Here is a 25,829-nt window from a genome sequence, read left to right as displayed (position 1 = left end):
ACATGAGAATTAATCATCATCATCATTAGTTAGCTTTCTATGAAAACTGTTCTTGGACTCTGGAAATGTTTTTATTATCTTATAAATGGATACAGATGTATTCTGCCAGGTCAGTATTAGCATGTGCCTTCAGTCTTCACCTCATGTAAGTCATGCACAAAACCCCCACAAAATCTGTTTATGGTAAGAAAATGAATTATCTGTGTATGTAAAACCATCCTCGGGTTTAGAAGCCAGAAAAAAAAAAAAAAAAAAAATCTTGGCACTAAGAAGCAGCTTGCTATCTGAACCTCCCTTTACTACAATGTTTTCAGATCTTGCTCCAAGATAACAGTAGTGGTATAAATTCAGATCTGTGTTTATGTCATTGGGATCGTTTGAGAGAATGGATGTGTCATCTGGTCCTAGATAGCTTTGACTCAGATTTGCGTCTCTGTGAGAGTGAATCCACAGGGAAGAGGCAGGTGTGCAAAATCTGTGTAAATGAGTAGGAGTATCCTAATGACTTTACTGGGCAGAGCCCAAACTGATGATATTGTCTGCTTAGCCCAAGAGTTAGTATGTTGACGTGGTTCTTTCCATCATAGAATCATAGAAACACAAGGTTGGAAAGGACCTATAAGATATCTAGTCCAACCGTCCTCCTATCACCAATACTACCCACTAAGCTACTAAATCATAACTCATAGCACCTTGTCCAAGGGCTTCTTGAACACTGCTGAGTTCAGGCTTTTAACTCTCAGTGTTTTCCAGTCTGGGAGCAGTCTTCCAGGACAAATCACAGGAGCAGCTAGTTGCCCACCTCATCCTTCTAGTGGTACTCCTCACTGTGAAGGGGTCCTGAGCTCCATTCATTTATATCTAACCTATGAACAGGAGCAGTCTCATCTTTGGCTGTTAAGGATCACACAAGGAGACAACTGATACACCACATGGATGGTATGGGGTCTGACACCTTTTAGGGCCAGGCACCCAGTGAGAAACAAGCTGTTCCTAAGGGTAATTTCTCGGCAGTTTAGATGAGGCAATCTGCCATCTCCTCTGTGGAGTGTGCAGTGTCCTGTGTCATCTGAAGTTCTAAGAGTCATTTCATACCATGTGATGGTTGGTGTGATATGCAAGGTAATGTGTTGTGGCTGATGTAGTATTGTAGGTAGTTACTGGTTTGGGCTAATAAGAATAAAGATTTAATTTCTTGTTGGTTACCCATCTATCCACTGACCACTGCACAGCAACTATAAACGTTGGATCCCATGATATCTTAAGAGTTCCCCCCCCCACACACATTTTCACAGTGCATTTTACTTGAGTTTTTATAAGGGGATTAAGTGAAAATGTATTCTAGCTATCACTAAAATTTTATGTAGATTGTCCTTCCCAGGTGTCCTGTTTTCTGCAGATATCCAAATAAATATATAAATGAACATTGGACAAAGTCTTTTCCTTGGGGGAGGCTTTAGTGTTGAAACTAACTGATTTGGTAGGTGAGTTGAAAACGTGAAAGCGATGTCTTCCTTTAAATGTGTTTGTAATAAAGTACAAAGAAAGCCACAGACAAAGTCATAAACGAAATCCATTAAGTCATTTTAAAGTTTGGTTGGCCTCTGGACAGCTGGAGAATCTAAACTTTTCAAAAAAGCTAAGTCAGAACATCAGTATTTAAAAAATGGCAGAAATTAGATTTTCATTTTGTTATTTGTGGAAAAAGCCTGTTTATGTAAACTTGAGTATGCTATTTTACAGTTAGTCTCCATGTAAACATTCGTGCCTTTGGATTCCAGTAGGTTGCATGAATTTCTTGTCCAGTTTTGCAGAGTTTGCACTAGCAGTTGTGATTCAAGGAACTCAACCTTTTTTTGTTTTGATCGTTTTGTAAAAAGTGTAGCATGAGTTGGAGTTCCCACAGGCACCTACTCTTGCAGGAAAACAGGTTTCTGCCCTTTCATACCTCATAATGATGCTTAGTAGCATCTTTACACCTGACCCTCTATAAATCTCCAACTTCCAGCACAAGCCACAAGGCCTATAAACACTATCCATCCTCCTAAAAAGAATCTGTATGATTTTTTCTTAACTTTCATAGATACACACTCAGTAAGGGCATGGTGAGTTATTAAAGCAAAGGAAGAGTATTTGAGAAATAGTAACCACAAACAGAATCATTTTTAGGTTCTGTATCTGGTTTGTTTTAATAAAGCATTATGAGTTTTCTACTCCTAATGATGATATTTGTTACAGAGTAGTTGAAAGTTGTAGATACATAGGACTTATCTTTGATGAAAATTAAATAAATTTGCATATGTAATACACTATCCTGCTGAGGAAAAAAGCTGAAAAAATGAGAAAATTCTGCAAAAAGTTTAATTTGCTTTGGGAAGGCTGAAATTTGGTTGCTGGGAAAAGTAAGATCCATTGGTATTTTCTAATTGTTTTGCATGTTTATAATTTGGCTTTATCATGTTGCCAGCGATTGTGAAAATCCTTCCAATAACATCATTGAGGACAACAAGAGCTAGGTTCTTCTTTGTATTAAAAATAATCTAAAAATAGACTGCTCAAGCTTCTCAGACTGCTCAGCTTTCAGCTCACAACACAAATTCTGACAAAAGACATTTTTTATTTAAAAATTTAAAAAGCTATTTTTTTAAGCATCCCTTCTGGGAGCTGAATGTTATGCCCATAATCTGTCTCTAGACAATGACTGTGGATCTAATCTTGATGCAGTAGTGAGTACAGCAATATCTGACATGGCTCCACAGATTATATGGGGAAGAATTCTCCTCATTTGTCTTTGCCCACAGTCCCTTGGCTCTAGTGGCTCTGACCAGAAATAAGAATTTCAAAAGACAGAAGTGTTTTTCCTGGATGACACAAATCAAGTAGTGATGATTGACAGAGGAGATGTTGGGAATAGGGCTTGTCAGGGGCTGGTACAGATGTAATATACATGTCATGAGGTTTCACTGAGTAAACTGATTTCCACTGTTACTGCAAGAGGTTATCATTTTCTGCCATCCTATGAGACTGTTTCAAAGTCTTCATTAACATCAACCATTTTCCTCCCTGTTACTTCATGTGCTTTGAACCAGACCTCATTGTTTGAAATCCACTACCCAAAATATCATCATATATACCACTGAGTGAGGAGGATAATCCAGTTTTCTTTTCATAGCTGGTACAAAAATACATATTCACACAATCACGTAATGGTTTAAGTCAGGAAGTCATCTGGTCTAACCCCTCTGCTTAAGCAGACACCTAAAGAAGGTTGACCAGGACCCTGTCCAGATGGTTTTTATATATTTCCAAGGAGGAAGACTCCATAACCTCTCTGGGCAACCTGTGCCATTGCTTGGTCAACTAAAAATTATTTCCTGACATTCAGAGGGAACCCGAAGTGTTTTAGTTTGTTCCCATTTCCTCTTGTCTAGTCACTGGGCACCACTGAAAGGAATCTGGCTCCATCTTCTTTGCACTGTCTCTTCAGGTATTTATATACATTGATGAGATCCCCCTAAGCCTTCTCTTCTCCAGGCTGAATAGTCTCAGCTCTCTGTCTTTCATCATAGGAGAGATGCTTGAATCTCTTAATCTCTGTGGCCCTTTGTAAGACTTTCTCCAGTATCTCCATGTCTCTCTGGTACTGAGAAGCTCAGAACTGGACACCCCAAGAGAGTCCCCATGAGTGGCCTCGTCGATGCTGAGGGGAAGGATCACCTCCCTTGACATGCTGAGGCCACCCAACATGGTGCCAGGGGTTGCATGCACATGGTGCCAGGTGCTGAACTTCATGAGGCTCCTGTCAGCCCATTTCTCCATCCTATCAAGGATGGTACTCTGGACGGCAGCATGACCCTCTGGTGTATCCATCACTCCTCCCAGTTTTGCAAACTTGTTTCAGGTATCCTCTGCCCCTTCGTCCAGATCATTAACAAAAATGTTAAATAGGACAGGAGCAGTATTGACCCCATGGGTACTCTGCTAGTCAGTGGCCTCCACCTAAACGTGACACTGATCACCACCCTCTGGGCCCAGCTGTTCAGCCAGTTTTCCGTCCATCTCACTCTCTGCCATCCAGCCCATACCTCAACATGTGAGGATCTTACAGAAGGCAGTGTCCCAAGCCTTACTGAAGTCCAGGCAGACAATATCTGCTGCTCTTCCCTGATCTACCGGGTTGGTCATTTCATCATAGAAGTTTGTCAAATTGGCCAAGTATGACTTCCTTTTGGTGAATTCATGCTGATTACTAGTGATGATTTTCTTGTCCTTCGTGTGTCTGGAAATGATTTATAGATTAATTGATCAGCCTGTAATTCTATTTCCCTTCATGAAGACAGGAATGACATTTGCTTTCCTCCAGTCCCCATGCATTTTGCCCAGTTGCTGTGATCATTCAGAGATGATCAAGAGTGATCTCACAATGATGTCTGCCAGCTCCCTCCGTACTTGTGGACATCCCATCAGGGCCCATGGGTATATGTACGCCCAGTTTGTTTAAGTATTCTCTGACCTGATCCTCTTCCACCTCGGGTGTATCTTCCTTGTTTCATCCTTTCCCCCTGGGATTCCTGAAGGCTGGTCTTCCTGGTAAAAACAGCATTCAGTACTTCAGCCGCTTACATGTCCTGTATAACGAGCTCGGTCCCCTGTTTCTTTCAGCAGTGGGCCCACATTTTAGAGAAGATCATGACATTCAGGGCTCTTTTTCTTGCAGATAAATATGATATTAAGGGCCAAGTATGGAACAGTGTAAAAACAGCCAATGTTTTGTAACTAAGGTACAGGGGTTAGCACTTATCAGAACAGAAGGTGAAGGAAGAGAGGGAAATGAGGGTTTGATTTGGTTCCGCAACCAAAGAAGATGACAGTCTAATCTTTAAATGTTACAAGAACCTGTGTGTTTTCATTAATGATTGGGAATTCTTGAAAATGAATTTATCAAACCTCGGTGTTTTGCTGGGGCCCATTTTTCAAAGGGTGGGTGATCAGTGTGTTCCTCAAAACAAGCGCTCCTTAGGGATTTTCAGGGTGTATGGCCTAAGCCAGAGGCATCCACAGTCAGGGATTACCTCTAAAAAATTAAGAATTAAAATTAGATGAGAATAACAGTGGGAGCAGGTGCTTAGATAATGGAAAAGTGCATTATGGAAAAATATTACTATTTTACAAACTGTCTCCAAACCCACCTCTTCGAATTCAGTTTTGATCTCAAACTGCAATGGTTTCCAAATGGTAAATCTTTTAAGCCCGGCCACAGGACACTTCAGATCCTAAAGACTTAATTGTGTTTCCAAGACACTGCTGTTTTCAAATATCAGAACATTCTTCTAGCAGAAGTGCTTGGAAACTGTGATCATGGGCCAGGACAGTCTCATATATTCCCAAATGCAGTGTGGTTGGTAGGTGGTGAAATCAGAATACAGTTTGATTTTACAGATTATATGGAATATCATTGTATTTCTATGCCTAAGAGGCACAGCAGTCTGAGGAAAAAAATAGACATACAGACATTTCCTCTGGTTGATTCTAACACATCTTGCTCCATGTGGCCATTCTCTCTGCTCAGTTGCTGACAAATGCTCTGGAAAATGTCAATGTGTTTCTTGTGCAAGAAAGGAGCCATCAGGCTCAGTTCCACCTGATATTATGGAAACAAATGTCCATGAAGGTTTTGATTTACTTCAGAGCTGTACCACAAGACAAAATATTAGTAGCATAGGAAAGTGCAAATTATTTATCTAGGTTTTACTTTTCACTTACGGACAGTTCAGTCTCTACCTGTGTGTGTGCATGCTCTAACTCACAGAAGCTGTTTTACAGTATAATTGTCAACAACATTATAATGGAGAATTCATTAAATGATAAATTGCTGTACATCAAAATAACTTCATTGAGTTAAGTTATTTACCTTCTTCTGCTTTCCTTGTAAGTGTCATGTATTGGCAGTTACCCAAGGTTTTTAGCAGGTGAAATAGCAATAATACAACTTACTTTGATAAAGCTGCTTCCAAAGTACATGAGAAATTGATGTTCTACCCTTTGTAGGTTTTACGTTCTTTGGTAACCTGTTGCAAAGATGTAGAAAATAAGAAGAAAATAATGTTTTGCTGTTATTTGAAATGTTTTTCTCTGATTATTTGCTTTTTTTTTTTTTTTTTTTTCAGGACTTAATTAATAGAATATCCCACTCATGTTGGTTTCACTTGAAGCTGTTCAAACTAAGCATTGCTGGAAATTAGATCATGATCCAATAGAGCAAACAATTTAGGGCTTAACTCCAAGTCTCAATAACCCAGAGCACTGTTCTGTTGTGAAGATTGTTTTTGGCACTGGGAAAAGATAGAAAATCCTTTCATCTATCTCAATATTCACTTACTACAGAAGTCAGCTTCCAGTTTAATACTGACTTTTCAGTTAGACAAACAGCAGTCTCACAGATAGCCAGCTTTTGTGCGCCACAGCAGAGATGCCATTTTATTTTATTTTATTTTATTTTATTTTATTTTATTTTATTTTATTTTATTTTATTTTATTATTTTATTTTATTTTTGTCTGATTGATGATACCCTAGTAGTAGCAGGTCTGTTTGGCAGAAAGGATTCAGTGACCCATGTCACCAGCATTGTTATTCCTAAATAACAAGCTCTGCTTTCCTTATGGGGACACACCTACATCTCCAGGTGCTGTAATGCTCTTATGCTTGGAATCTGTATACATGAACTTCCTTGCACTCAAAACCTAAAATATTACCCTCCTTCCTGATTTTGCATGCACACATTCACTAAAATCTTACTGAAACATTACATGTAAGTAAAAGTAGATGTTCTTAAAACCAAATCAGCTGAGGTGGTGGTCATGTTTCAAAGCCTGCAGTGACACCTCCAGTTTTAGATGTTGCCATTCCTGTCTTCCCTAGTACCATTGGTTCTGGTGCCTGTGCCATGGCTTACCTTCTGGTTTAGCTTTGTGGAATCATATTGTGTGCTGGGTTAGGAGATTGATACAGATAAACACTAATTTCAGACTTTTTCCTACTAAGGTTGGGCAGGGATGAGAAAGAAAGGGAGAAATTTCAATATGTATCTAAATATATATCTAAAAATTGTGATCAGGTGGCCTTCCCTTCATTAGATCCATACTTCTCAATAGCTGAGGTGTGCTGCACAGCTGAATGGCCATGAGTCTGGTGGAGGGAAATGCTGACTAAACATCTCTCCAGGCTGCCAGTTCCGTTGTACTTCCATGCAGCTATTTAAAGTTTTTAGAACATGGGGAGGGGAAAGGGAAAAAAACATAATCTGTAATGATTTACATTCCCATTTAGACCAGCAATCACTGGTAGGGCAGAGTACATTAGATTCCCATAAGTGTACTGTCCTTATCGTAGACAAGCCTTGTGTAGAGTGTTTGGGTTCTAATATGATATGAATAAATTAAATTCCTGTGTTCCCCAAGCCCAATTATATAATGTTACACAGTACATATAGTGTGCTTTTACCTACTTGCTTTGAGAACAAGCTTTTTTATTTTGCAGGCCTGTGTCTTGGGGGTCCAAGGACTGTGAAAAAGCCGGACAGTCCCACGGGTCAATCAGATGCTAGCAGGATTTTGTTGCCATGGCTTGGATACCAGCTTCATGTTCTGTGCTCTTCTTTTCTTGCAGCAATTCAGCTTTGTCTCCCTGCCCACGGATGTCCTGGAAATAGAAGTTAAGGACAAATTCGCAAAGAGCCGACCGATCATCAAGCGTTTCCTGGGAAAACTGTCTATGCCAGTTCAGCGCCTCTTGGAAAGACATGCCATAGGGTAATTTTGCTGCTCGTGTTACCTTGAGCTTTTTAAGGAGTGTGCTGCCATTTAAGTCCCTGATGATGTATCATTATAGTGTTACAATGATGTTGAGGGGGAGTTATCAAACTGAGAGTTGCCTGTTGAATTATGTTAATTAGAATTTATACAACTATTATCCAGCCAGTAATTTTTCTCTATAGCCTTATTCATTGCGTTTTGAAACATGAGAACTGGCATTTAAGAAAGATTTTGTGTGTCGTGACCACAAATCTGGAGAGTGCAATATTTTCAATTTAAACATTGTTTTAATGTTATCAACAGGCTATTTTCATGTTTCAGGGAATTAATGTGGGCTGAAATCTTGCCAAATCTGTTCCTCCTTCATTTAATTTCTAGACAGTGGAGATACTATAAAATATATGTGTCATGTTGTAACTAAATCTTTCTGACCCTCCCCTGCTGCCAAGGAGTAACCGGTTCAAATCAGCAGTCCTGTCCTGCTTCCCCTTTTTAAGAATGTCCTTGGAAGGTGTGTGCAGACAAAGTAACACACCAATTTGTGAAGGATGGACAGCATGTCAACAAAGCTAAAAAGTTGGCTGTAAACTCTAAGGTTTAGACCTTGAGGAGCAGGGAGAGAAAGAGTAATCTACTGAGAAGAACATAGGCAATGCAGTTCCCAAGAGGGCACTTCAGAAAATTGGATCTCAGTTCATCAGAACAGCAGGAAGCTGAGCTTGTTGGAAGTGTTTTTGAACAGCTGTTTCAGAAACTGGCTGTGATATTGACAGCTGAATCTACCAGAAGGGACTAAACTACCTCCCTGTTTCTCAAGTAAGAAAGATAGAGTGGCTTTTTAGAAACCAGATGGAAAAGAACAGCTTGGGTAAGGTGGAGCCCTATAACTGATATCACTGGCTTCCCTCGATGTGGAAAGATTTGTCATCATCATCTGATTATATCTTCCTATTTTACTTCCTTATGGTAAACACTGTCTATCTAAGGGTATACTTTGCCAAGAGCCGTGCCTCCAGCCTGCACCTAGATCTGGTTTAGTTTTAATACCATGGTGGCTTTTAAATCTCAGGCAAGCTCAATGTGAAGTATACAACCAAGATCATGTGTAAACCTTGAGATCATCTCATTTATATGAGTTTCCAATGCATGTGAAACTATCCTAGCAAATATATTGGGCCCAACTGAAAGTGAACTATGTTTCTTCAAAAGATGTATAACTATTACTATCTAGTGAACCCTCTGCAGTCAAAAATGCTTTGCAAACATTGATTCAGCCTCGTTTTGGGCAGCTGGGAAGTTAATCTCTTCTGTAGTTTCATTCTGTTCTGAGGGGTGGATGAAGTGTGGCAAAGGGAGGGACCTGCACAAGGACAGAATGGAGTCATTGATCAACCTTGTCAGGAAGGTGTTCTCCTGATATTTCAGCTTCATAGAGGTAAGAGGGGTGGAAAGAGATGAAGAGTAGTCGTTCAACCAGTTTGAAACAAGAAAGTGGTAAGCGGGGACTGGCCTGTCCAGGATTTGGAAAGAAAGGACAGGAAAGCTGAATTTTATGCGGATGGTGAAGGGAAGGAAATACAAAAATGCGAGGTTCTGCATAAGGGTAGATATGGTCAGATCAGCAGGGAAGTAAAGTCTTGTTACACTAGCTGAAGTGGGAGTTGTTTGCTTCCCATGTTGATATTCTCATACCCATGCTGCAGAAGTTCCATTCCCACCGTTCTCTCTCTCTATATATATACATATGTGCGTGTGTATCCCAGAAGCCTGTCTGAATCACTGACGCAGCTGTTCCATTGTAATTGAAGACATTGTCCTCTCCTGCTCTGCCATTTGTTCTCACATATGCAAGTCAACATGCCCTCATGGCTGCGTTGAATAGACTTTGAAACTCATTATGTATTTTTGTAGGACACAGCAGCTTTATCTGTGGACAGTAGACATTTGGTACGTTATAGTCTATTGTGACAATATTTTTTTTCTTGCAGGGACAGGGTTGTAAGCTACACTCTTGGTCGCAGGCTTCCTACAGATCATGTCAGTGGCCAGCTGCAGTTCCGATTTGAAATAACTTCCTCTATCCATCCAGGTAATTCTTAATCTTTACGCATCATTTATCTACATCCGTCTTTTTGGTTTGCATTCGTTTCTCCTCAGAAATCTGAATTCTTTCCTGGCTGCTCTGGGACTCTAGGTACATTCGTGAGAAAGGAAAGTGCATAAAACCTCCTGTCACAGGATGCATCGTGAGTCACAATTTCTTCCCTGTTTCCCCTTAGCTTGCAGCTACTGTTCTATGCCCCTGTTCTTGGCAGCTTCAGATAGTCTCCCTTGTCACTGAGAGAAAAGAGGATGGAAAACTACGGTCCCAGCTGCTTCTCTGTCATCTGCCCTGAGGAAGTGTTAGATGGACTGTTATTTGTAGAGTCATGAGCATTTGAGCACTTTAGGAATAAAAATGGAGAAGTAATAGTAGAGATGACTGAAAACTTCCTCGTTTTGATTACTTTTAATTTAAGAAAAATATAAAAGAAAATTTATTGTAACCTCCCACCCTCCCTTTTGATTTGGTTTTGTTTTAGGTTCTCTTGTAGTTATTAGGAAGTCACTGTCATGATGGAGTCAGTTTGAACTTTGGTTTCATGTGAAAATCTCAATAGCGTTGCCCAGGGACTTTTTGCTTCTCTAAGGTAGGGCCCTCTCAGGAAAACTTTGTCAAGCCAGCAGGGTATTTGTAGTTGGAAATTGTGACCTGCCCCTTGCTGGACAAGCCTGACTCCTTTCTTTTGACTGGTAGGTGGAGTCAAAGAGCCCAGGTTGTCTGGCATCTGGGAGGAGATTGTACAGATGGGGATCAGATCAAAGGATTTTTGGGGGAAGTTTCCAGCTTTTGGGATGTGAAAAGCAGTTTGTTTAATTCTCTGTTGTAGAATCTTATCATCTTCTGCATGACAAGAAAAATGTCATTAAAACATCAGAGAAGGCTTCCTTATCATTCCCATAATATTCCTTCTTATGGCAGTTGACTCAAAGAGCAGCTTCAGAAGGTGCTACCATCAGGTTATGTTGCAAGGAGGAAGAGTGCTGAATATAGAATGTCACCATGAGTAAGCCCCATAATCGTTAAATCCACTGTACAAAGGCTGCGTATCAAAAAAGCAGCATTTCTTGATGGTTGCTCACTTACCCACTCATTTAGTTCTGTAATTTATGCTTTTAATTTTCTCAGATTGCTGTGGATGCCTGTGCCCCCATAACCAAGCTACTCATTCAGTCAACACTTTGTGTTAAAGGAGTACGTAATTTCTTTTACTGTCTTATACAGATGATGAAGAGGTCTCCATTAGTGCAGATCCTGAGCCAGCTGACCTCCAGGAAAGCCCTGTGAACAACCCCACAGAGGAAAGCCTCGGTGAGCCTCCATGCATCAACACAGTGACCTCAGAAAACACAGCTCCAGAAGAGCTAAATGGATACAGTGTGAACAATATGGATAGCCCAGGGGCTGTCAAACCACCTGGGGAAGTCAACCAGAACAACGTGAAGGAAGAGCTAGCAGGAGATGCAGAGGTTGATACGGTGCCAGTTCCCGAGCCCTTGGAATCCATCCCAGGAGAAGCGCTGCCTTCTTTGAGTGCCATGGACCTCACGGAGCAGCTGGCTCTGCTGGCTTGCATGTCTCCTCCTGAGACTGAAGCTAGGGAAAACAACAAAGTCAATTCTGGTTCTCAGGAAGATGGAGTCTTGAATAGTATAGAAGCTTTAGATGCCAATGAGGTGAGTGCAGATGTGCAAGCTGGCAAGGATCTACAGAAGAGTCAGGAAGAAGGGGCTTCAGCCCAGGAGGAGGAAGACATCAAGCTCCAACTGAGGACCACAGCAAAGAGGAAAACCAGGCCATGCTCCTTGCCTGTGTCTGAACTTGAGACAGTAATAGCTTCAGCTTGTGGTGAGCCAGAGACCCCTCGCACGCACTATATACGGATTCACAACCTGCTCCACAGCCTGCCCTCAGCGCAGATGAGCAGCGATGGGGAAGAAGAGCAAGATGGTGGCAACGGTGGGGAGAACGATGAAGAGTCCACAGTCAAGGAGGCATTGGATAAGGAGGTGGTCAGTGAGAGCGAGACAATGGCAGCAGAGCCTCCTCTGGAAAATGAGGTCGAAGAGAACTTCAGCCAATGCACAGTGCCTCCCGGGACCTTGGAGGAGCAACTCTCTGACTTAAATGATGGGCTGTTGGACGGGGAACACCCCAGGACAGGAAGCGAGAGCGAGTCGAGCTCCAGGCCTAATGGTGACAACGAATGTGAGGCGTGCGACACCTCTTGCTACAGCCCCTCTTGCTACAGCACCTCCTGCTACAGCACCTCCTGCTACAGCACCTCTTGCTACAGCACCTCCTGCTATGACAGTAACAATCGCTTCTCCAGCCACACCCGCTTCTCCTCTGTCGACAGTGCAAAGATTTCTGAGAGCACGGTCTTTTCCTCACAAGATGATGAGGAGGAGGAGAACAGTGCTTTTGAGTCAGTGCCAGATTCAGTACAGAGCCCTGAGCTGGACAGGGAGCAAGTGGATGGCTCCTCCCAGTGGCCAGATGAACTAGTAGCTCATGGTGGGAACCCACAAAGAGCCACAGAAAGTCTAGACACCCCAATAGCAGGTCCAAGCAGCAGAAGAGAAGGTTAGATCCTGAGAATCAATGCGCTGAGCAACCCTGATTATCTGGATGTCACAGAAGGCATCAGATAATCGAGGTTTCAGATAGCTCACGGTTTATTTCCTATAAATTTGGGTGCTCCGAGCTGGGCGATATATCAGGGAGGGTTGGATAATTGAGCCTGTCTTTAAAAATCCCAGTAATCTCCCAGCATATACAGATGGGGATCCATATATATAAGGATTCCTGTAGATATACATGCATCATTATAAAATCAAGATTAGCTGAAGTTATGTGGCAGATCAGCATTATCACATCCACCAACCCATTCCTTATTTCCTGGGATTGTTTCATTTCACATATCTGATGTACTGCCATGTCTCTGGTAGCCAGTGAGAGGACCAGCTTGTGCTTATCAAGGAGCAGATATGCTGATTTACTCCAGCTGAAGACCTGGGCCAGTATCTGTATATGATTGGTAGCCATACACAGTCATATGTGTGGAGAGAAGCAAACACTTGCTAGTTAGAAATGAAACCAGCTACCTCTTACAAAGCCTGTTTATTCCAGTTTCCCAAATATCAAACAGATTTACATCAGATTTCACAGACCACAGGGCAACTCAGGTATTGTGTGTTGTTTTTTTTTTGTTTTGTTTTGTTTTTTTTTCTCAGATGCTTTGAAAATTTGACTATATCAAAGTTCTCATCTCATCTTCCTCTAGAGATGAAACATAATTAAGAAAATCATTTTTGTCTTTTTAATTTTTATTTTATTTTATTTTTCAATCCTTCCAAATTCTTATATTAAATTCTTACTTTTGGTAAGTTATTTTGTGTAGTTACATAAAGGGTGGATTTGGTCACTTATCGTTTCTTCAGCTCATTTATTTTTTTTTCAGGCTGAAGAAGTAAAGGCCTCAGCAGCAGCTGAGGGTTGTGCAGCAAGGTCTTTGCATTTCCAGATTCTGAGTCAGCTTTATCCTGGTATAAGTGACACCAAATTTAAACAGCACCAAGAGGATATCAAATTTGGGATGACTGGGAAACCACAGCCAAAGCATCCTTCTGCCTTTTCTGTGGCCATTCTCACTTCATTTACCTCTTCCACTGCTCTGGCAAAAGGAGAGGTGTAAGGATGTCCCTACATACTGGGCTGTGTAATGCCTATCTAAACAGCCGTGCCTAAGCAATTATTCACTCTGGAGAACAGAATCTGGCCCCCCTCAAAAGAAAATAATTCTCAGAAGTAAAGAGAGAAACAGAAATCCCCTGTGAGGTGATCCTTCTTCCTTGCAGGTGAGGGTATTTGTATAAGGGCAGCATTTATGTGCACATATGCCTAGGAGGGCAGGAGTGTGTGTGTGCAGGAGACCATGCTTACAGATCCGATGGTTACTTTGGGCTGCGTGCACTTTTTAAAGAGGGGATGTGGGGAGAGGGTGTCTTCTTCTGCATACAGTTTCAGAACAGCTACAAGACTGTCCCTCGAGCCTGTATAAAGCTCACTGCAGCATTCACAGTGGCTTTGATTAGCTGAGAGAAAGGCTGAAGGGCAGCCCTGTTCTTAGCACTTTTGATATCACCAGGGGGTACCTCAGTAATGTGCACACTGTTTCACGATTTGGCGGCTGTTACAAGCACAGTAGATATGGTCACCTCCGCCTGCTCCAGGTGACTGACACTACCATGCTTCCGCTGGCTTGGCGTAACTGTCTTGACTAGGGGAGAGTCAATTGTGGTGAGGTAAGTAAAGAAACACAGATGGATGTTCTGGTAGTTTGTGCTACAACACCTGGAGTAACAGCACCATTTTTCAGGCTGTGAGAGATGGACTTTTAGCACCGAGCAATAACTTATGTAACTCTGCTGTCTGTTCAAAACACACAGCAGATGTGACTGTGAGATACGCCTATACACAAGTGGTTTAATGAAGACATTTAAGAGGCCATACGGTATCATCAGAGCATCTAGAAGAGGGAGTATTTTTGTCTAAGCAGTTTTTCTCACTTCTGGATGGTGTGAGATTTTTTTTCAGTTTTACACAAAATTGGCTTCTGAAGCCTTCTAGCTGTTGGTTGTTTAAAGAAAATGTATAGAGATATATATTTAGGCTTTTTTTTTTTTTTTCATTTGATAGCTATGTGTTATTTTTTTTTTTACAAAATATTCTTTCTTAGGGTATTAAGATACTGACAGTAAAGACAATTAAAGCAGCCAGCACACAGAATTTGGTTCAGCTGAAAGGTCTGTTTTTAATTGTTAAGTATCTGTGTAATTTTCTGGTGATGTTGGAAACACTAAATATTTTTCCCTAAGATGTATCTTTTTGATGCACATAAATGTTTTATTTATGTAACTTAGATTGTATCTCTGTAATACAGACCCACCTGGAGCTGGAGGTTATAGCAAAAAAACTGTTAGCACACAATTTGAAAATGTGTTCATTGTTAGGATTAATAGTCCTGGTTTCTAAGGTTTTAAGGAGAGAACAAGAAGGAATCTGAATTCTAGAACCTGCAAAGTTTTATCTTGCAGTTTCCTCATTCTCACAGTTAAGTCTAAGATGAGGAATAAATTTTCATCCTTATCATACGCTTCTTAGTTTCTTAGAGGATTCTATAAACATTGAATGGATCTTAAGTTACTTGTTCCTCTCAACAGAACATGAGTTTGGACATTTGTTTAGGTTTCATTTATTTCATACTCAGATACATAGGCATATATACAATGTTAGTGTTTTTAAAAACTACCTCTGCACTGTCTACTTACTGTGTGTCACTTCTTCCTTTTCTTCTTCTTCTTCTTCCTTCTTCTGTATCTCAGGTCTTCCCTCTTTATCTCAGGTCCTGACTATGTCTCACTATCTTTTGTCCTCTCTTCTGCCACCTGTCTCCTACCTGTTTCTGGTCCTTCTCTCATTCTCCCTCCTTCCACCCAAGATGGACACTTTGAATTTTTAAATATACCTATAGAAGGGGACGATCTTCTGCTTTGCAGGGACTGCATAATCCTGCCACTCCAGTCCACTTATACAGTCATTGATCCTTTGGAAAAGCAGAGAAGGATTCAAGGCAGTTTTTAGCCTTGTATTCTGCTGATGGGAACAGTTGGAACCAGGATTTTGCATGTTCCTGCCCAATTTCTGCAGAAGCTGCTTGAGCTGTACAGTATTTCTCAGAGATCAAGCCTGATTCTTCTCTCGCTTACACTTGTGTGTCTATGAGTCCAGAATCTGGTTCATAATAGCTTAGCACTGACACAAACCTGAGACCAGAGCCTTGACTGCATTATTTTCATAATTCTTGGGCATGTGAGATATTATTAACATAGCGCCTAGAAATAGGAATAACCAAAGCTGTTAGGACACCAGGCTAACCTCTGTAAAAAAAAAAAAAAAAAAAAAAAAATCGCTTGTTTTACAGTAGCACATTTTTTGAACCACTTTGTAAGAACAGTGAATGACTGTCAATGTCTTGAATATCTTGTCCATAGGTGATTGTCCTTTACTCCATAATTCTCAGCCAGTCAGCCAGCTTCCTTCTCTGAGGCCTGACCACCATCACTACCCAACTATCGATGAGCCTCTTCCACCAAGTAAGCTTTAGTTTTTTAATTTATTACATTTTTCAGCCTTTCCTGTTAACTCAAACAGTGTAGAGGTCAGTATGTCTTTCTAAATAACCCCATCTGTTCTGTATACGCTTTCTCCAGAACCTAAGCAATATGGTCTTTTGTTTCCCGTATTTGACCCTGACTTCAAGTATTGCCACGGTGTTTTGGACAAGCACTATAACCTTCCTCTGCCTTGATCCATCCTTTTACTTACCTACCATGATATGAAAATACTAATGTTTCCCTGTCTCCAGTCAATGCTGTAAGACTGGAATGAGTGGGTATCTGTCAAGTGTTCTGGAAGCCTTACAAAAAAGCTTCTGGTTGTTGTGTCAGCAAGGTACTCTGATTTTTCTGTAATGTTTGTCTTCAGGATTTTTCGTAACACAATTCCAACATGGTTTGGGATAGCACTCCCTGTGGTCTGTCAGCTCTACTTGCAGGTTCAGCAGGAACCCTTTCACAGTCAGGATGCTCCTGGGACAGATAGCAGGTCCAAATCTGAGCAGAAACAGCAGAAGCTGGGGAAAGGCACTTCATGTACCATGGACCCATCGTATTATTTATGGATTTGATGATCAAATCATTTTATGTTCATTATGGATTGTAATGGTCTCTGAAGTTATGCTGAATAAAAATTAGAGGGTTGCAAGTAGAGTGATCAACCAACAGGCTGATAATACAGGGTTTTTACTGCCGTGTCTACTGCTGAAGGTGTTTTCCCTTGGTTCTACAGCCTTTCACTTGTGTACCTAGAGGATTAGCCCACTTTTTGCATTAGCGTTAACTGCCCAGCAGAGTGCACTCTATGCCCTGCAACGTGCTACGAGTCAACTTCACATTCTGCACGTGATTTAGCAACCTAACTTGTGCAGTGCCTCAGAAAACAACCAGGCGTATAAACAAAGCACTCTATTTTCTTCAAAGCCCAAGTAGGGAACGCGCTTATTTGGCGCATGGTGCCCTTGACAAATAATTCATCATTTACCAACCATGCTGTCAGTATTCCCTGAACTGAAAATAGCCCCGATGCTGGCGTCAGCTGCACAGTAGCATGAATGATTCAAATGCCTCTAGCCCAATGAAGTCTTATTAGAGTCCCACTGTGGCTTGCCGGTGAATGATGAAATGGGAATGGTTACCTCTGTAATAGGAAAATCTCTCTTCCTCCCACTCTTACCTCAACATTTTGTGAATAGTTCCCAATTAGATGACTTTATGATAGGACACTGACTCCAGCTCAGGTAAACAAAACGTACTGTCAATCCATGTCCTATATTCATCTGTCACCAATTTAATACATTTTTTCCTCGTTTTTATAATTATCCTCAAAAGGCCAGTATTTCTACCATTGGTTTTCCCAAGTGCTTTCACTACAAGGTTTAAGAACATGAAATGCAGTGCACAACAATACAGTGCAGAAGTTATATCCCGTTGTAGGATTTTATTTTAGCATTCACACGTAACCTTTTTACAGTAGAGACTGAAACTTTGGGGTTAAGCATATTGATTTTAATAGGAATAGACTCTACTAAGTTAATTTTGTGAGAAGAAAAAGTTGAATCAGATAATATCAACAAGGAAGGTAGTGCTAAAAGCTCTCAATGAAATTTCAAAGTAATTTTAAAAGAAAAACCATGGTCTTAATCTAGAAATGTTTCTTCATCTAGCATTTGGTATCACTGCCTCAGTGCCTTTAATGCCTCTTAATCCTAGCTAAATAATTCTCAAATGATGGGAAGGGAAGAAACTTTGCATTTTAAATGTGAGTTATATGGTTAAACTTGGCTTGCCTCTCACATGTAGCATTAGTTTCTGCCCAGAAGTACTGTTGGAGATAATTTGCCATTGCTGCAAGTCCAGTGTACAGTGTAGACTCTCCAGTGTAGACTGGACTTGCAGGAGTGTAGATGAATAATCTTCTGGTCAGTCTTTTTTCTCTTTGGAATAGTTTTCTGAATAGCTTTGTTTCATCATAACCTCATACCAGTTGGTCCCAGGGAGGAAATTTAATCTCAGACAGCTTTGTTTAGGAAAGTAACGTAGAACGGATTTGTTATTTATGTAGGAATGTCCTAGTGACCAGTCCCAATGTTAAGGCCTGTATGCGACTGACAGGTTTGCAGAACTTGCACTGCCTCCTGACGGCATTAACAGTCACCCCTTACTACGCCTGTGATCGCTGGTACTGCTGCAAGCCCTACAGAACTGAAGCCAAGACAAACACATGTGCCCAGTTCAGCACCACTCTATGCCAAAGGTGTGGCTGAGCTTGGAAAGGGAAAGGCAGCCTGTTTACTCTGCCCCTCTAGGATTATGGGCCTGCCAGAAAAAGTTGCGTCTTGTAGTGTAACTCAGCTGTTGCAGAGGTTGCTGTGAAATAAGACTCAGCAGATGGAGGGGGATCGCTGGAGGACACAACCGCTGCTGTCCCGTCTCCAGCCTGTGCTCTAGCATGCCACTGCTGTGGAGGTTAGATGGAGGTTAGTCTCTGTTGTAGTCACAGTCTTAATTTGCCTGGAAAAGTAACAAAGAAGCATGAGGGGATTTGGCTGCATCCTAGATCACCTGTCCCCCTGAAGTAACATGAAGGAACTTGAGCACAGCTCAAAAGCAGACTCCTGTCTGTCAGTTCACCTGTCAGCCCATCCATCTCTGTGCAGGTATCCACCATCTGTCCACAAATCTGCTGTCATATGCAGCTTCAGTGACTTGTATGACTTACTGGTTGTCTTGTGGGGAGGCAGGAAGCGCACCTGACATCTATGGACAACAAAAATACCAACACCTGCCACTCTCTGACAGCCTTCCCAGGTGATCAATACAATAGTTATTCAGCTGATCAGAAAGGCTGTTCCAAGGATCAGTACTCACCTAGGACTGCTGCAGGTTTCCCAAAAGCCACGTGACACAGTTCCTACTATTTCAGTATGCCACTGCCAGTGTCAGCCCATGGTTTCAAGTGTATACACACATAAAGCAATGAATAAAGCAGTGCTCACGGTTAGACTGGTGTAGTTCATGTTTGTACGTAATGCTGCTGGATGCCTGATACACACAGCAGAGATAGCCTGTCTGAAGTTGTAGTCCAGCCTGCATGATCCTGACCTGATATTTTCACCATGACCTCCAAGCTCTGGACAAGTTTTGTTGCTCCTGGATTTCTAAATGTTATGCTTAAGAGCTTAGGAACCCTGCATTACATTTAATTAGAGAAACACTGCAAAGTAGCCTCAGAAGCCATAGCTCACAGGACTGGATTATGAGGCACTTGCTTTGCTGTGTAATTGGGCAGTTGTATTCTTACTGAGTGCCTATCAGCAGGCTCCAGACCAATATGACGTGGACCGTTAGTTGGTGTCTACTATGTAGGGTGGCTTAGAGTGTGGGTCTAAGGATCCCACAAGGATCTTGGGGTCCAGCTCCTGGGTCCACACAGGACCACCCAAAACTCAGACCATATGTCTGAGAGCATTGTCCAAACACTTCTTGAACTTTGGCACTTCCCTGGGGAGCTTCCTCCAGTGCCCAACCACCCTCTCAGTGAAGAACCATTTTCCTGACATCCATCCTGACCCTCCCCTGTCACAGCTGCACTCCATTCCCTCAGGTTTTATCGATGGTCACCAGAGAGCAGAGCTCAGCACCTGTCTGTTACATGTATACTGCAGTGGGAGGTGATTTGGCCTTTGCCAGACAATGGCATGAAAAATAAAGATCTTCTCAGTGATGTTAAGATACACCAAGTCAGCTTTGATTTGGGCCAAGATTATCTCATTTAGGATGTTGCAAATAATGCATGGCTCCAGAAGGGCCATTCCCCACCCATGGTGGTACACCTGCCGCTAGTCACAGCATGCTTGGCAAGGCATTGGCCTTCAGCCTGCCCTGTGTGTCAGACTGATTTCCTTCAGTGTGCATCTGTTGCGCTCCGTGTGCTGTTTTTCACTGTCTTGTGTTTTAGGTATAGTTTTCACAAAGCTGTGTTCTTGTTCTTGCAACAGCTACAACATCCTTGGTAAACCTTACCTGGTGGGAGAAACAGAGAGCCCTCCCCTTAAGATTATGTAGGGATGTTCACTGTGAGGGAGGGAGACTGTCTGTGTGTGGTGTGAGCATAGGCTTTGCACCTATAATTACTGAGGTACTTACAGTCGACTCTGAAGGAAATAATGCACATGCATGAGGTTCCTGCTGTTTTGAATTCTTAGAGAAAATTCCTCCGGGGACTTCTGGTGTCCTTTCCAGGTTCCTGGTATTAATATGCCAAGGGCAACCAGCCATAGACATAAGCCAGCCTACACTAGGCTGGGACCAGTCTGGGTAAGGGAACTGAGTTTAGCCAGGGGCAGTGTTCTGGAGGAGGAAACTGGTTGTGAAGGATGGGTTTCCAGACAAAGCAGGGAGAGGTACAACTTCAGTCCTTCTCTTAGAAAGAGAAGCAGGTAATATGTAAAGAATGAAGTCCAGCTGATCCTAAATATGATCATAGAAGAACATAGAAGGAATGGAGTCATCCCCAGTTAGAGCAGGAAAGCTGGCATCACAGTAAGGCTATGGGAATAACAGAGAGTTTTTGCCCCCAAAAAGGTAATTACCATATATACATTTGTGTGTGAATGTGAGTGAGGTTTGTACATAAACAGGTGTAGAAAGTGTGTGCTTTTATTTACATAGATGTGTCATCAGCTGGTGGATCAGATTGAAAGAAATACAAAGCTAGCAAGTCAAATTTATATCACTACTCCATACTTTCTAAGCAATCTGATGTGAGAGTCTGTTTTACTTTCACTTCAGAATTTCCCCCGTTCCAACCCCTTTTGTCATCAACATTACCATTTTCCACAAACCATTGGATACTGAAGAACTTTTAGTTTTCAGTCATGGGGCAACTTGAACAAACATTAACAGGAGACAATAATGATGGAAGGCTAAATATTATGCTGCAGACTTTCAGTCTAGTTGGCATTCATCAGTACAATAAATTTATGAAACATCTATTTATATCTGCAGAGATTTCTACAGGTATGTTCAACCAGGCTGTGATCAGTTTTCAGGGGAACCTATAATTGTTGTATGGTATCCTTCTGAGACACGGTATAAAAAAAGAGAGAAATTAAACAAAAAAAAAAAAAAAAAAAAAAAAAAAAAAAAGAAAGAAAGAAAGAAAAAATGGGATTTGCCACATTAGCTCCTATTTAATCCTGCTTTGCTAAGGGTCAGTTCTATGTGGCTACCCTGACCTGCAAAGAATCTAGCCAACTGGTATTACTAATTGTAAAATTATCCAGCCCTTTAAAAATATACCCAATATGTCACTTGTTTTTCGTAGTCTATGATGGTTTTCATAGGCTGCCTATGTGCTGTGTGTGAAATATTTATGTATATGCATATATTGCATATACATACATATAGGCAAGCACAGAGTATATATATATTTGAATATATACACTGAATATATACACATATATTGCACGCATATAGACATCTATATAGTATCTATCTCATGTGTGTGTATCCACTCTCTATGTGTATGTATGTCTGTGTATATGTATCTCCCACTTTTTTTTTTTTTGGAAAGCTTCACACTGACACCATCATCCCTTCTTTTCTTTCCAACCCTAGATTGGGAAGCTCGGATAGACAGCCACGGGAGAGTATTCTATGTTGATCACGTCAACAGAACCACCACGTGGCAGCGCCCCACAGCCGCAGCAACACCAGATGGGATCCACAGGTCTGGCTCTATCCAGCAAATGGAGCAGCTGAACCGGCGGTGAGCAGTTGCGTCTAAATTCCCTTAAGATCCACACTCCCCTTCTTCCACACCATGCCAGTGGCTTCCTTCCTTCCTCGCTGTATCCCTTTAGCTCCCTAAAGATTTCTCCTCTTTCCTTGTCCAAGTCTAATATACATGTTCCTGTGTCTGCTGATCACTTTCTACCTTGGTGTACCTGCTGGGAGTGTTCAGTACCCAAACTTGCCCACATGAGGAGCGCTGTTGAGTGAAAGATGTTGCAAAACATTTCAAACAGTAAGAGGCTTTGGAAAAACTCCCAAAAGAGAGGGGAGCATTCTTCCAAAAGATGGAGTCACTTTTTCTTTCTAACTCTTAACTCTTAACACATAAACTCTCAACTTTTTCTCTTAGAGTGGTACCCATGTGTCAGCACCTAACACTGCATCACAGTATCTTCAGAGGTTTCTGAGCTGACTGTTACTGAAATATTGTTGCTATATCAGTGTGGCATTTCTACTCAAGCTAGTTAGGCCTATTGAAAGGTCTGTCCCCTAACAGAGCAGGGCAGAGCAATGCCTTTCCAGAGTATGCCTTTCTAGACATAGAGAGATCTGCTTAGTGTTGTAATAGGTGCTGTAAATCTGTGAGTTCATTCTGAACTAGCTCAGTTATCTCTTAACATGGTACATATTTTCCCTTTGTGTGACTCATCCACACATAGATTTGTTTATCATTTCTTTCTCTTGCTTGCTTTTTGGACTGAATTTAAGAGGAAAGACAAAAAAAATAATAAAGAACTAGCTAAAAATCTTCCCTTTTTAACTTCAGAAAAGATTTTCTTTATTATTCCCTGCTTACTGTAATGATATGGTTTCTTTTCTAGACAAGCAAAACTGAAATTATATTCTAATCATAGCATGTGAAATGCCACAAAAGTTTGTTGGCCATTTTCTCTTTGCTAAGAGAAAGATCTGCAGCTGAGAGAAGAATGCAGTTTCAAAGTACTGTTTTCATATGCGGAATAGCTTTGGAGTTACTGTGTGTAAGGAGAAATGTGTTCTGAATGACAACAACTGGAAAGTTAATGTAACTTTTGGGGAGTAAACCACTCTTCTGAAAGTGGTTATTGTACACAGTAAGTTGTCACCATCAACACACTCTTGAAGAAATTCTCCATTTTTTCCCCACCAAATTTATTATTTTGGATGTCATTTGTAATATGTATTATGTTTTGCAGAGGTGAAAGAACCTGCATTTGTTTCCATTATAGTTTTCCTCAGAAAGTGTCAAGCTACGATGTTAATATTAAAAACAAAAAGAAAGAAACAAACAAAAAACTCAAAGTGTATGTTTAATGTAGATTTTTTTTCCAGTTAATTTATTTGACTCTTCTCTGCCATTTGGCATTTGTCTTCAAGAGGGATTTGGGTTACGTCAAAGATCAGACTATTTGACTGCCACATAAGCAAGCTATCTACCACAGAAAGCTCTTTTCTGGATATACATCAGACTTTTTTTTTTTAAGTTGAACTGTCATATAACTGCAGCATAAAGCCAGGAGAAAGTCTTTGTGAGAGTCTTTGCAAGAGTTCACCATTCTTCTAGCTAAAAGTGGTTAATCGGTAAATGAGCTATCTCAGATCTCACCAGAAACTGCAGAGTAGGCATTGCATTTGTGACTTCCTTGCTGCAAACTTTATTCCTCTGTAGGTTTTCTTGTAGGTTGTCTGACTTCCTTGGTTGCGACTTGATTGTCACTGGTTTGGATTGGTAATTGACTGTTAATGGATCTAACATTCTTCATTGGATCTCTTTATTTTTAATATTCAAATATCTGATTACAAAATGAGAAGTGGAGAGGATTTTCAGTAGTGGCATAGCTCTCTTTAGCTGAATCCTGTTGGAGACTAAGCACTGTGCAACTTAATAAACATAAATTGCCATGGCTTCTTGGGACAGGGAAAAAAATGATGATTCACTACACATTGCCAAAGAGCTCTACTGATTTAAAATGTTGAATGAGGAGTTCTGTTCCCAAGTTTGGGAACATTTCCTAAGATTCTGATAAATGAGATTCATACTGAATACTCCATTGAAACAAACTAAGCATTTCTGAAGTGGAAAATAATTTCTGTACTTTCAAACAGGCTGCTAGAATTTTAAAATTTTCATTGTCCTAAAGCAAATTTCACATAATTCAAGTCTCCAGATTTATGTATTATGAGGAAAACAACATTTCATAAACGGTTACTGGAAAGCACTATGGAGAATCAGGCATGGTTTTAAGCACTCATTTTAGAAATACCGTTTTTTAGTGTTTCAAACTTCATTATTAGAAACATTCTTCAGCAAACACACCTGAGAATCATTTTAAGTGAGGCAATAGCAAGACCTTCCTGACAGAATTAACAACAGCCTGAACTTTTGCTCTAACCTGAAACAAAAAGGGGCTCAAAGCCACTTAGTTTGGAAAAAAAAAAAAAAAAAAAAAAAATTGGCCACTTTTCTTTTTGAACCAATCTACTCACTTTTTAGCTTCCTGGTTTCATTTTTGGGAGGGAATGGAAAGACCAAAATATTACAGGGAAGCTTGGTATTTCCAGCCCTGCCAAAACCACAAAGCCTTGGAAATTTAAAGAAACCCATAGCTATAACTCTTCAAATCCAAGAGCCTAAACCTGCTTTCCTTCTGTGCTCAAAGCTTTCTATTAGCTGTGCTAGGCCACTCAAGGATAAAGGGATTGCAAAACTGGAATCCAGGTGTTAGGCAAGTTCTGAAGAGACATCCATAATTTTTATTTTAAAGACTCTTTCTCATTTTCTCAACATCACATGACTTGCTAACTTAGCAAAGCCTGCAACAGCCATTGCTGATGAAGCTCTGTTGGAAAGATCCTTTGCAGCATATGTATATCTAGACTTGTTTTTTTACTGATTTAAAAAGTAATAAATAACACACAAAAATATATTTGTGTAGTTAAGACATCCTCGGTGTGGTATTGTTAAGCCTCCATTTCTTCGACAAATCACTTTGAAAGGAGACTGAAATTTCCAGAGCCATTCCTGTAACTTTTGCCCTTTCAATGTTTTCTTCACTTACTTTGACATTTTGGGGTATTTATATAAGATGAGTTTATAATATTGAAACCCCCCAAAAGCATATTTTTTGTTGGCACACAGCTAGTGTTGCTCTGTAAGGTTTGCCAGTAGGGATTTTCTACCAACTATTAAATGGAAACTACAAGTTTGTTTGTTTGTTTGTTTGTTTTGTTTTGTTTTTATAATTGTGCTTATATCATTTGATTACATGAACTCATTTTTTAAAAAAACAAAACAAAACAACAAAAAAAAAAACCACTTGCTGCCGCATGTGGGTGTTTTAAAACTCCTACAGTACAGTACTGGAAATTTCATTCAGTTGCCTGCAGTCAAGTAAATAAAAATGTGAAGTGTGGGTCTAAAACAGAGGGACATAACAACTAAGGCAAATTCATGCTCTTGTGAAATCTGCTATCAGAAGTTCCTTGTAAAGATGGATATTTACTTAAAAACAGAACCCCCAATTGATGTTTTTAAAACAAACAAACAAACAAACAAGCATTTCTAAAGATGCTCTTTATTGAACTTCCAAAAGAAATTTTAGATGTCGTTAGATACTGAGGGACAGACATACTACTGTGAAAGTTTAGTGCAAATCTACTAAAACTTAAGTAGTTTTTCTTAATTGTCTCTAGCCCCTTCTGCCCAAAGTTGAGTTGCAGTAAGTTGCTGGAGATGCTACCTGTTGAGAGATGTAAAAGCCAAATTGTCTCATGTGATCCCATGTCACTTTGAAGAACTAACTCTTGGCCACCTTCCTATCTGGAGTAAAATGTGCATTAGCAATTAAAGAGAGAGAAAGAAAGTAAGTAAAATTTGTAAGTCAGAATATGAGCTGAGGAAAGAAAAAAGAGTTTAAGTCTGGAAAATGAGAGACAAACAATGCTGGATCAGATTAAAT

At 40.6% G+C, this 25,829-nt stretch overlaps 1 protein-coding gene across 3 annotated transcripts in view; it reads left to right on the top strand.

The window, feature by feature from the left end:
- The window catches only part of HECW1 (HECT, C2 and WW domain containing E3 ubiquitin protein ligase 1), a 264,203-nt gene that overhangs the window by 171,789 nt on the left and 66,585 nt on the right, over nt 1-25,829 (top strand). For all 3 annotated transcript variants that reach the window (XM_032182376.1, XM_032182375.1, XM_032182377.1), the window contains exons 7-11: nt 7,667-7,809; nt 9,801-9,901; nt 11,138-12,499; nt 15,970-16,071; nt 21,715-21,865. In XM_032182376.1, coding sequence (XP_032038267.1) covers nt 7,667-7,809; nt 9,801-9,901; nt 11,138-12,499; nt 15,970-16,071; nt 21,715-21,865 — 1,859 coding nt within the window. The remainder of the gene's footprint in view (nt 1-7,666; nt 7,810-9,800; nt 9,902-11,137; nt 12,500-15,969; nt 16,072-21,714; nt 21,866-25,829) is intronic.

The sequence above is a fragment of the Aythya fuligula genome, chromosome 2 (assembly GCF_009819795.1).
Source record: "Aythya fuligula isolate bAytFul2 chromosome 2, bAytFul2.pri, whole genome shotgun sequence".
NCBI lineage: Eukaryota > Metazoa > Chordata > Aves > Anseriformes > Anatidae > Aythya > Aythya fuligula.
This window is presented reverse-complemented; position numbering and strand designations above follow the sequence as displayed.